The sequence below is a fragment of the Sus scrofa genome, chromosome 6 (assembly GCF_054392235.1).
Source record: "Sus scrofa isolate SSC_HxYL_T2T_F1_AM1 chromosome 6, Sscrofa_HxYL_maternal_Yorkshire_Landrace_v2.0, whole genome shotgun sequence".
NCBI classification, from domain to species: Eukaryota; Metazoa; Chordata; class Mammalia; order Artiodactyla; family Suidae; genus Sus; species Sus scrofa.
In genome coordinates this window covers 154,037,878-154,051,094 of record NC_139388.1, presented here as the reverse complement: position 1 = coordinate 154,051,094, position 13,217 = coordinate 154,037,878, and the positions used below count along the sequence as shown (strand labels likewise).

General features: G+C 35.8%; 1 protein-coding gene across 10 annotated transcripts in view; it reads left to right on the top strand.

The window, feature by feature from the left end:
* Window positions 1-13,217, top strand: part of ATG4C (autophagy related 4C cysteine peptidase) — a 296,099-nt gene that overhangs the window by 45,534 nt on the left and 237,348 nt on the right. For 9 of the 10 annotated variants that reach the window (XR_014804818.1, XR_014804816.1, XR_014804815.1 and 6 more), the window contains 4 exon segments: window positions 1,938-2,074; window positions 6,593-6,671; window positions 7,332-7,408; window positions 12,524-12,643. Coding sequence is in view for 2 of the 10 variants with exons in the window: in NM_001190284.1 (NP_001177213.1) it covers window positions 1,938-2,074; window positions 6,593-6,671; window positions 7,332-7,408; window positions 12,524-12,643 (413 nt within the window). In the remaining 8 variants the exon portion in view is untranslated. 10 annotated transcript variants of the gene reach the window in all.

The window sequence follows — 13,217 nt, the reverse complement described above, 5'->3', positions numbered from 1 at the left end:
AGCTGGTGAACAGAATTTGATAACTCAAGTCTAAATTTGGAATTTAAAGGGGAAGAACTGAGATAGAAGTGGCAGAATTTGTTAATCGGCTAACTGTGGAAGAGTAAAAAGAGTTTGCTGACAGGGAGTGTGGGTGTAAAAATAAGTTATGAACAGCTTTTTTGTTTGTGTTTTGGCTGCACCCAAGGCTTGTGGAAGTTCCTGGGCTAGGGATTGAACAATGCTGCAGGGACAACACTGGGTCCTTAACCAGCTGTGCCACAAGAGAGCTCCTTGAATAATTACTTTTTTGTTGAACAAAACAAGATAGAGTTTTGCCATATTTGCTTCTACCAAATCCACCCATTTTCTCTTGAACTATCCACTTAGGCTCTCCCCCCCCATCACTCTGCCAAAAGTAGTCTTGTCAATAATTTAATCTTGTTAAATTCAGTGGTCACTTCTCAGTCTTTATACCACACAGTCTGTCAGCAGCATTCGACACCGTCGACCGCTTCTTCCTCTTTGTAAGGACACAACCCTTCAGGTTTTCCTTCTACCATCATGTCCACTCCTTCACAGTCTCTCCTTTTTGGGTTTTTCCTTATTTCTCTGATGTCTCAAGTCGATGGTGTATTATGCTCAGCCTTTAGATCTCACCTCTGTTTCTGTGTGTACAGATTTGGATTTACCCAGTCTCATGGCTTTACAGTACCATCTGTGTGCTGTCAGATTTCAAAAGCTCAGGTACAGGCTTCTATGTCCTTAACTGCCTACTCATCCTCCCTGCTTGCATGTCTAATAGATATCTCAGACTTAGGATCTCTAAAACTATTCCCACTCCCCTTTCCTAGATTTTCCCTTTCTACAGTTTTCTCTATCTTTGTAAATGGAAGCTCACTTACTCTGCTTATACCCAAACCCCTCAAATCATCCGTGACTCCTTTTCTCTTTCACATCTTATGTGTAATGTTTTAGGGAGTTCTTCATCTTCAGCTGATCACTTTTCACCACTTCCACGTGATCTTCCATGACTATTCTCTCTCTTGGCAATTAGTGCCTTTGTTCAGACAACCATCCTCTCTTGCTGGATTCCTCAAGTGGCTTTCTAACTTCTTTGTGCTTCAGCCTTGCTCTCTGCAACCTGTTATCAACACAGGAACCAGACCGGTAAAGTGTAAGTCAGATCAGGACATTCCTCTCCTAAAAAAGACTCTTCAGTGGCCTCCCATCTCACTTAGAATAAAAGCTGAAGTCTTTACAGTGACCTTTAAGAGTTCCCACAATCTCTAAAAAAGGCAAAAAGACAAAAAAAAAAAAAAAAAAAAAAAAAAGAGTTCTCACAATCTGTCTTCATTCTCCCCCAATCTGTAACTTTATTTCCTAATCTCATTTTCTACTGCTGTACCCCTTACTCATTTCCCTCCAAAGGCACTGGCCTCTTGCTCCTGGAATAAGCTGGCTGTGCTTCTGCCTTATGGCATTTGGACTTACTGATCTTTCTATATGGAATGCTCTCCCCCGCACCCCCTGATCTGTTTTCTTAACTTTAAGTCCTGACTCGCCTACCATCTTATTTTAAATAAATGACCCCCTCTTCTCAACATGGCCTCTCCATCTTTCTACCTCTTTTTTTCTTCAGAGCATTTAGCATTATCCGACATCTTATATTTTACTTATTTTTGTTTATTTCATCGTGTTAGTATGCTCTGTGAGGGCAGAGCTTTTTCTCCATTTTGCTCACTGCTGAAGCCCCAGTGCCATATAGTTGCTACTTGGTAAATAATTATTGAGTGCATAAATGAGATAGGTATTTTTTTTTTAACTCATTGAGACCTTGTTAGTGATGTCGGAGATCAGATGATTGGCCAGTGAGTGGGGGCGGGGGAATTAGGGTACAAAAGTTTCCGAAAATCATTTTTATAAAATTTAATACATATTCATTGTGTTTTTCTCAGTTTACAGTTCTGATGTAATTGATAAACAGTGCGCTTCCATGGCCCCTGATAATACAGATGACAAAGCTGTTATTATTCTAGTTCCTGTTAGACTTGGTGGAGAAAGAACCAATGCCGACTACTTAGATTTTGTAAAGGTACGAGACAAGAGCTAAACTTTTGCTTAAGGTAATGCTAGCTAATATGAAAAATACAGAAGGTTTGCAGTCTTTTTTTCTGTTAAATGGGTAGTGATGATTTTATAGTTGTAGATTGTAAAATTTGACGTTAGGGATTTTAAATTTCAGTATCATAAATCAGACGTAATTTGAAGAGTAAGGTCTTCTGTGACAAAATAGAAAAACCTTTTAATCTTTGCAGCTAATCAAGGGGATACAGTACAGCAGTAATCATAATCTGTAATGTGTCTATGGTTCCCTTTGTCCTAATTTGTGATTTTTAAAAGTATGTACCTTTGTTTACTCATAAAACTCACATTAAACTATATCTAGGTAGTTAATGAAACAAGATACTGCTGCTTTTAGTATGTACTGCTTTTTAGTACTGCTTCTTTATCTTTTAGTTTGTTTCCTGCGCTCCCTCTACTGTAAGGTCCATAAGTAGGTAGAATACTTACGTGTATAGACAGAAATGATGAAGGTAGTGTGGGGGGAGGTTCCAACTTTGTTTTCCTCATATGAGCCAGTTAAAAATCTGTTCAATGTCAGGACACATAATACTTTTTCCAAAAGAACCTGTCTAATTATATTATCTTGTTGTCACAAAACTTTAACTTTTGAAATACTTAGTTTCTGGTTGAGAGTGTAGTATTTGTATTATTTTCATAGTTTTAATAAAATCAAGGCCAGAGATGGAAGTCCTCTTTGAATGGAGTGTTACAGCACATAGTAATCTTGAAATAAAGTCTAGATTTAATCCTATTTTGTGGTCCCTATGTTGGGTGAAGCATATAACCTCACTCTAGACTACACTGATTCTAAAAATCTCTGGGCAGTTATTTTCAACATGGGTTATAAAAAGTCTTCTAGCTGGTATATTGGATTTTCCTAATAGTTACTAAAACTTTGCCGGCATTCTTGTTATTAATAACACCAATACTATAACTAATAGCATATGAATCCTCTAGACAAAAGTAGCGTTTTGATTTCTAACATGTAGACTCTTGAATAGAATTGTTGTTGGAATGTGGGAAGCTAGGAACCATTTCATCTTATGAATTGAGCAAGGGTTTTGAGTCTTGTGGCATGTCATGTGTCTCTGTTGGTTGTAACCAAATCTGCAGTGGAGTCCCCTGCCTTCTCTATTACTATGAACAGGTCAGAAACCGAGACAATCTTAGAACTGATTCTTTTGGCAAACCTCCATTTCTGGTAAAATTGGCTGCAGATGGCTTTGAGACATGCTTCATCTGGCTAAGGGCATTGCTGTTTAGTAATGTTGATAGTACTTATCAGATGGCAGGACTGCCAAATGCTCTTGAGTTTTATTGGAGTCTGAATTGCAGTGAAACAAACCACAGTACTTAGTAATACTTAGTACCTAGCACATAGGAGTTGCTCAACAAATATTTGTTAACGCTCATATTTGTATAACACTTTCAATACAGATTTATCTCATTTTCCCCTCACAATCGCTAGAAACTGGATTGTCTTTATAATATAGAAATGACAGAAGTTAAATGATGTGTTTAAGTTCAGATAGCAAGCTGATAACAGAAAGCAAAACTTTCGTTGTTTTTCGTATCTTCCCCTAAAATATGGACTTTCTAAATATAACATTTCTTTGATGTTCTTTTAATTTTATTTTACCCTATAGTTTCACTTATAGAGTAGTGACTATTGAGACATTTAAAATTTTCAACTATCAGGTAAAAATGAAATGACTGAGAAAGGAGATTTTATGTTAGGTGTTACGCTTGGTCAGGGGTTGGTTGGGTCAAAAGCCACAATGAGAGCATGTAAAGAGTCATTCACTTAGAAGTGAAGAAACAGTATTTCTAATAACCCTAAAAGAAAAGTCACTTCTTCCTCTTCCATTTCTGCTTACTTTTCTTCTTCTTCTCTACCTCTGGCTCTAGCACCCCACCCTTCTCCTTTCCTCTTCCCTTCCTACACTTCTTCCGTCTCCTCCTCTTTCAGCAGTTGTTTTTTTTCCAGCTAAACCATTGTATATTATACTCTCTAAGGTTTACCACTCAATTCTATTTTTTAAAGTGTTTATTTATTTACGTCTAATTTTCAGGGCCACACCCATGGCATATGGAAGCGCCCAGGCTAGGGGTCGAATCAGAGCTGCAACTGCTGGCTTATACCACAGCCACAGCAACGTGGGATCCGAGCCACGTCTGTGACCTACACCGCAAGTCATGGCAACACCAGATCCTTAACCCACTGAGCAAGGCCAGGGATTGAACCTGTGTCCTTATGGATACTAGTTGGGTTCGTTTCTGCTGAGCCACTACGGGAACTCCTGTAAGTTATTAATCAAGGTAATTCCACAGTATTTCAGAGATGGTCACATCTCCTGCTACTTTCTGTGGGGAGAAACAGTGTGGTGCTTTATCAGCCCTTACCTTGGGAAGTTTATTTATTTATTTAAGGACCTGGAATGAGGAAAAATCCAGTATGCTCTTTTTCTTCAGTAAGACAAATTAGGACTTTCCTTTTTGACTGATTACTTCAGTTTTATTTATTGCTTCATGGATACAGCTCAATCAATTCTCACCAGTAGATAACTGTGAAAAAGCTTTTTTAGGAACGAAGAAGTGTTTCAGGTTTCTGAAGAAACAGCTTCTTATATATAATGGCATTTTAGCTTCGAATCCACTTCTAAGTGTTTGTTGCTAAGTCTGCTCTATTCTGTTGAAGAGGAAATACAGATGTCAAGAACCAAGTCTTTCTTCTATTACCTGAAATCCTTTTCCTGAGGAGAGGCAGTGATGATTCTTGCTATGTATTTTTTCCTCATCTGTGAGGGACTTAGAGCTTTCACTTCCTCAGGGGACCCTATGTCAGAAACATTGTATTTCAGCTGATCAGATTGCCTCAAGTGAAAGTAAGGCACTAATTGTGTCAAGGATTTTTAAGGGAAAGCAATAGAATAACAGAACTGTTAATTGAATTATAATAACTGTTGAATAATAATAATTATTATCAGTTTTTATATAATTTCATCTTAATTTGTTTTTTGGTTAGCTCTAAAATTTTAACCTAATATGCTTTCTCTGTTTTATTTAATTTTTTCAGTTGCAGTTCTCTTTTCCAGAAAAACTCTATGGTATTTTTACAAGATGAAAATATATAAGGTTATTCTATTTAGAGGGTTATTTATAGCAGTGAGAACCTGGAAACAACTTAAGTATTTGTAATGGAGATTTTAAAGCACATTTTGTTATTTTCATAAAATATTTTCATTTTTACAGCCATTAAATATTATAGATTTATATTTATTGATAGGAAAGATGTTTATGAGATAATGAGTGACAGAAGTTACAACAGCATATGTTGTCTGATGCCATGTATGTGAAATTGCATTTGTAAATATATAAGTGAATATATATAATATAGACAGATGTTAAGAAGGTATTGCCTTAAATGTTTAAACAATATACTTTCAATTGGGGTTTTGGGAAATTTTTACTTTTTTATTTATTTTCTGTATGTGTTTTTTTAGTAACTACCACGTATTATTTTTGAGAAAATAGTTAAGTTTAAACAAAATTCTGTGGTTTGTTTGTTAAAGGAAAAAAGCATTCGTCCATACAGTCTTTATTTTTGTATCTTTTAGATTTTGAAACATCCTCTCATTTAAGAGATGGAAAGTTTAACTATTGTTTAATACTTTGGGGGTTTTATAGCGTATGCTTCATCATTAGCAGTGTTTTCTAAATAATATACGCTAAAATTAATGTAAAAACTATTGACATGATTTTGATTGACACCATTCCATGGATATATTTTAAAAAAAAGTGTAGAACTATTTGGCCCAGCTTCAGTAGAGTTCTGCTTAGAATAGATGCTGAGGGAAATACTAAATGATTTATTGCGATATCACTGATATTTTAAGATTAATAAAATGGCTTTAAATATAATAATAATAATTTTCCTTGGATTAAATTGTTTTCATTAGTCTTTATGCTTATTCTAAATGTAATAGCATAAAATTTTTGTCAAATGAATGCCATTGTTTAAAAATAGTTTTTAGTTTGGGATTTTAAGACTCAAGGTACAGTGAAAACTAACAATGTCTAATAATGATTTTTAGTATTTAAAAAAGTCTGATGAAAATACTATATTGATCATAGCACGGCTGCACCAGCTAACCCAAAGACTCTCTGTTTTGGCTTTTGCACAGACTTTTATTGCCTCTTTGTGATTATGTTGTTAATCTTAGTATCTGGAACATACTAGGTGTTTAATGTTGCCGAGTGACGCTCTAATCAGAAGATTTACTTTAGTTGTGTTAAGGTTGAGTGATTTAAAAATAATGGAAGATGGTTTGGTAGACAAAAGGATTTCAGAGCATGAGGGCAAATGTAACAAAAATAAGACTGGTGGTGAAAAATTTGGGAACTACTATTATTAGTCAAATTTGGTTGTTTCGAATAATTAGCATTGGTCTCTTGACTCTAAATCTAAATTAATTTCTTTTGGCAGGGTATTTTAAGCCTTGAATATTGTGTGGGTATTATTGGTGGCAAACCTAAACAGTCATATTACTTTGCTGGATTTCAAGGTTAGTGATGTAGTAAAATATATTTCTTCCCTGTTTTCTTTGAAAAGTCGGAAAGTTAATATAGGATCTTCTAGGAACAGGATGATTAACGGAGCAAAATGAATACCTTATAAATTCATCAGTCCTACACATAGCCACTCATTTGTCATTTGGTCCACAACATAATTGGATTCTGTAAAATGTATGTCTAATTTCTGTTATTGCATAAACAAGGCATAATTTATTGGTTTTACTAAACTTCAGAAGAAATTGCTGCCACATTCTGGCAGTTGCTATTTACATATTTACTTTTTACCAGTTTTAGTGGTGCTAGTTGATGATAAAATGACAAGCAATATGTTCTTCTTGTCAGGATAAAGTAGTGCAATACATTTTTCATATGCAAACTGTAGAATATAATTGTGTGTTTGTGAAAGTAATTTTATCACCAAAAATTAAATGACAGTCTCATCACTTTATAAAAATTCTGCTTATACAAGCATATTTGATTATGCAAAAGTTAATCTGTCCTGTGCAAACCTATGTTTCAGTCAATGAATATCAGTCTGGCAAGCTGTTACTCCCAGATTTTTTTCAGCTATTCTACATAGAAATTGGATTGTAAGCAGTGTAATAATAAGGTGTTTTTTGAATTACTTGTCTTCTGTTTTGTCCTTGTAGATGACAGTTTGATTTACATGGATCCTCATTACTGCCAATCTTTTGTAGATGTCAGCATAAAGGATTTCCCTCTTGAGGTACTGTGGATAAAGAGCTGGTACTGTTTTCTTACCATATGAAGCAAACTCTAATTATGGGGCGATGTGCTAGGCAGCTATGCTTTTATGGTATTACAATTACAAGTCATTAATACATATTTGACTGTTTTATAAAACCATAATCCATACAGTGGTCAAAGGTTAAATAATGCATTGCTAGATTTTAATTTGTGATACACTTTCTTCTTCATTTATCTTTGTCTCTAACTTGTTAGATACCCTGGCCCTAGCAAAATAAATGATCAAGCCTCCAAGTAATTTTGTACATATACAGCTGAACAGCACTGAGGAGTTTAAAATGTTAGTCATGTTTTAAAAAAGAAAGGGGGAAAAAAGAAAAATAAAGAAGATGATGGAGTTGGGTTAGAATGACAAAGTGATTGATTGAAGGAGACTACCTGCTAAATTATTCTGCTTTAAGTATAGTAATTAAGTCTTAGCTTCTAGTTAAGTTTTCATGAGCTTTAGCTGGGTTTCTAATATTTGTTTTAGCTTTGGTTTCTTAAAGTCTTCTTTTCCTTTATGTTGATCATTTTCTGACCCAGTATTTTAATTCAGAAAATTTTGAGAGTGCACGAGACATGTAATTACTGCATGGTTTTGATTCCTGTCTTCCTGGTTGATGTTTTCACAGACTTTTAAAATAATTTTAATCACTTGAATGGCATGGATCCCTAATTCCCAAGGGCTTAACAAGTTAGAAATGTGGTTTAGTACTTTCTTTTAGTAATGGCTTGCTAGCTAATATTAGTACCTACTAAGTATTTAAGGGGTGGTAGATTATGCAGTGGATAAACCCACACATTAAAACCTGGTTCTAGAAGATACCTTATAAAACAGCCTAGTATGTTTTGCAGACTGTTACCTCAACTAGAGTACAAGCACCTTGAAGACAGAGATCAGCTTTTCTTTCTACTTTCTTCCTGAATAATATTTTATATGTAAATCTTAATAAATACTTCTAGATGACTAATTGATACTGTGGGGGAGCCTATAGAATTAGGCTGTGTTAACCACACTGCAGTTCTCTTTCTTCTGCATTGTGGACTTGGAGCACCGATTTTTGTGTCTGAGTTACATTTCCCGTTTATCTGTTCCAAACGGACTCCTTACAAAAGTAGAAACTTGAGATTCAGAGGTAAACTTGTTCATAGTGTTCGAGGATTATCTAAAATAGGCAAATTAGAAGATTATTAGTGTTGGTTATTTTGGTCACTAGAAGGAGACTATTCATCTGGTATTTTGAGAGACCTCTGCAAAGGTAGCTGGTCAGTGAATAGCCTGGTGGTGTCTATACCATCAGTGTGAGGAAGGTTTACAGCTCCTCATTAGGAGGCTGTTGGCACCACTTCACAAGTGTGTCAGTAAAAGCTTAAAGTGGGGTGGTGGAGGTGAGAATGGAAAAGAAGAGTTGATTTTAAGAGAATTCGTAAGGTAAAATTTGGTGAAATTGGGTAACTTCTTAAAGGCACAGAAGTATTTATTTCTTATATATCTAGATACCAAGAAAAGTGGGTTTAAAATGAGCTTTAAAATGAGCTTTAAAATGAACTGTGGGTTCCCATTGTCAGTGGTTAGGAAAAGGCAGAGTTTCCGTTGTTGGGATGAGAGAACTAGTGGATGTACAATTTATTATACCGATTTTTAATGTATATGTGTGTATACATGCATGTTTGTGTGTGTATGTATTTAATAAGTGAAGATTTCTTAAACCAGAGACTATTGCTTCATGTTATTTATCATGCACTTTCAGAATGACTGATTCTCTTTACAAATACTGATTCTATTCCATTATGAAGGTGATATTGTATTACTTTAATATTAATATTCTATTAATAAGGTAAGAAAAGCCTGATTTAAGAGATGTGTTCATCTCTTCTGATTCCTGGGCCCCCAATTCCAAGTTTCAGGTTTTAGGAGGTTCACACTGTGTGACTGTTTTACTCTATCCTAATAAATTCAGAAAATAGTGGCATGAGAGCTATTCGGATTATGTGATGTGATTAGATAGATGAGTGAACTCGTCAGTGAAGGATGTACCCTTTATGAATTACATACGTGAACTGCAGTTAGTAGGAGGTGCTTTTTAGGAGCGGGTGTGTCCTCTAATTAATTATCTTAGGAAGCTTTATCAAAATCACCAAAATAACAGCTACACCCAAAGTATTTGTTTCAGTGTTATTTGTATGTTGAGATAACAGAACCAGTATTCCAAATAATAAGCCTAGAACAGTACCTAGAATTTAGAAGGTGCCTAAGAAGTGTTTGTTGAGGCATTAAATAAATATCATATTTAAAAATGGAATAAGTGGGAATTGACTCAGGCCAGTTTTTTTTCAGAAACATATTTTTTTGTCACAGAAGTATATCTAGTGAATACTCACAAACACATCTGTGTTTGTGAAGTAGAAGCTGCTACTATGACCAGTCATCAGAATTTTAAATATTAAAAAAGAAATACAAGCTCAGGAGTTCCCGTCGTGGCGCAGTGGTTAACGAATCCGACTAGGAACCACGAGGTTGCGGGTTCGATCCCTGCCCTTGCTCAGTGGGTTGACAATCCGGCGTTGCGGTGAGCTGTGGTGTAGGTTGCAGACGCGGCTCAGATCCTGCGTTGCTGTGACTCTGGAATAGGCCGGTGGCTACAGCTCCGATTTGACCCCTAGCCTGGGAACCTCCATATGCTGCGGGAGCGGCCCAAGAAATAGCAAAAAGACAAAAAAAAAAAAAAAAGACAAAAAAAAAAAAAAAAAAGAAATACAAGCTCAGAGAATTATCACTAAGTGAACATAGTTGTATAGTGCAACTTGGGAAAATATTTTAAAGTTCCTTAACCCACTGTGCTGGGCAGGGGGTTGAACCTGCATCCCAGTGCTCCCAAGAGGCTGCCGATCTCATTGCACCACAGAGGGAACTCTAATCCTGTATATTGTTAAGTAGCAAGTTTACCTATCTCTTGTCTCTCCAGATGTTTTTGTTTGTTTGTTTTTGCTTTTTAGGGCTGCACATGCAGCATATGGATGTTTCCAGGCTAGGGGTCGAATCTTGAATCAAAGCTGCAGCTGCTGGCCTATGCCACAGCCACAGCAATGCCAGATTGAAGTGCATCTGTGATCTACACCACTGCTCATGGCAACATCAACTGGATCCTTAACCACTGAGTGAGGCCAGGGATCGAACCTGCATCCTCATGGATACTAGTCAGTTTCATTGCTGCTGAGCCACAACAGGAACTCCTACCTTTCCAGATGTTTTTAATCTCTCTTTATAAGTAAAACAGGTGAAACGCTGTTAGAAAAAAGTCCAATGAAGACAATATTTGTGTTGACTAGAACTCTGGACGTTCTAGTTCAGTTAGATTGGGTCTCACTGTAAAGTAAACATTAGCTAAATACTTTGTAGAAGTCATAGTTTTGAAAACACGTTTGGTCTGTGTTTACTAGTATGATTTTGGATTTGAATCTAATATGTGACTGAACTACCTGTAAGGAAAAGAAACCAGCTTGAATGTGTTCATTTTGTATATCCTCTGGTGCTATAGGGTATTAGTTGCATCACTAGGATGTAGGGGGAGAGAAAAGAGTGATTTTGATCAATTTACCATGAACATAATTATGAAAGCCTGTGTTTTTCTGCATTTTAATAGATAGTTTCAAGTTGAAATTCCTTCGTTTTAAGCATTAAATGTAGGGAAATTTTAAGTTTATGAGTTCAAATCCAGCCTAGATTATTTCTTGAGCTTATTCGTAATTTAAAAGTATAAAATATACAAAAAGAAATTTCCATATCTTTCTCCACCTTCCCAGTTTTCTCACTCTCCTCTCAACTTGTTAATTTTTGTGTGCGTGTATATATATATATAGGCTTATGCAAGTATAAGAAAATATGAATATATATTTATGGACTTCTTTTTTTTTTGGCTTTTTGCCTTTTCTAGGGCCACTCCCATGGCATATGGAGGTTCCCAGGCTAGGGGTCTAATTGGAGCTGTAGCCGCTGGCCTTTGCCAGAGTACAGCAGTGCGGGGTCCGAGCCACATCTGCGACCTACACCACAGCTCACAGCAACGCCAGATCCTTAACTCACTGAGCAAGGCCAGGAATCGAACCCGAAACCTCATGGTTCCTAGTCGAATTCTTTAACCACTGAGCCACGACGGGAACTCCTGGACTTCTTTTTTATGTAATTTTTTATACATACAAAAAAGGATTTGGTATGAACATCCACGCAGTTAAAAAAAAAAGCAAAACTCTTATACCAGAATGTGGTGTAAGAGAGTGAAGGGGGGAAAAAAGATTGGAATGATTAGCTTTATATTCTGCCCTTTTCCTGCTTGTGCTTTTTCCGAAGATACCAGACTCTACTAATAGCCACAGCCTATTTGCAAGAGTGGAGAGTCTAGAGCAGTCTTCCCATCCCATTTATATCTTTGGCACTGTGACCACTTAAAAAAGGTGAACTGAGGGACAGGAGGACTGAGAAGGAGGAGGTCAGGGACACAGCTTTCACCTGTGTCCTGTATGGGATTAAACAAGGACTTGAGGTAAAGCTCATGTAGTTATGTGCTAATTGTGTCAGTTGCTGAAACTCTCAAGTTGACCTCTTTTCATATCATTATGGAACATTTTCATGAACCTGCATGTTTGTTTACAAAGTCTTTGTTTTCTTATTCAAAAAGGTTTATAAATATTAAAAAACCCTAACCAAACTTAATTGCGCTTTCGTAGAAATAGTTAACTTGATTCTAAACCTTGTACTAGCTTATTCATAGCTTCTCAGAGATACATTTTTCTTCCCTTCTGCAAGTGTTAGAAATGTCTATCCCTTTTGACACACTTCCTTTCTTTTGCAGAATGACACTAATATTGCATAAGGTGGCACTTTGGTGAATTGAGTATGCACAGCGCTGACCCATGTTTTACAGCTTTGGAGACTGGGAGGGATTATCTGCACAGGATAGACTAAAACACCATTGCAAAGCATGTTTATAATTTGGAGAAAAGCTGGATAGCAAGTTTTAAATTAAGTAATATTTTTGTGTATTCTTAAATCCATCAAACAAAACTAAATCCTAAATAACTTTTAAAATTACAGACATTCCACTGCCCTTCTCCCAAAAAGATGTCATTTCGAAAAATGGATCCTAGCTGTACAATAGGATTTTACTGTCGAAATGTTCAGGACTTCAAACGAGCTTCTGAAGAAATCACTAAGGTATTTTTATTTTAAATATTATAATAATATTTGTAAATGATTTAGTTTTTATTAGAGTTAGTATATAAGAAGACAAAAAATCTATAAATTATGATACTTTTATAAAATTTCCCATTGAATGTTAGTATTATTAGGAATATTGTGAACCAGAGAATACAACTATTTGGGGATTCCTAGCCTTTGGGTCTAATGAAACAGTTGAAAGTATTGTTTGCTCCACTAGGTGGCACTGTTGAAATAAAAATCCCTTCAAACTGCAGCCATGTGCAAGCAATTAGGTTGTATTTTATTTGAAGAGGATTTTAAAAGGGCAATACCTTGGGGGTAGAAAAAAATTAATGAATTATTTGATCAAGCTAAATTGTGCATTATTTCTTATTAGTCCAAGTGCTTCTTTGATTTTTTTTTTTAAGAGAAATGGTATTTTTGGATTTCTTAGAACTGCTTTATCAAATGAGCTGTGTTGTTACTTTCCAATAAGCTTGTTTAATCTGATCTATTCTACTTATAGGATCTTTGAAATAGGTTTATTTAACTCCTGTTATTACCTTTAAACTTCTGCATTTTTCTGGTC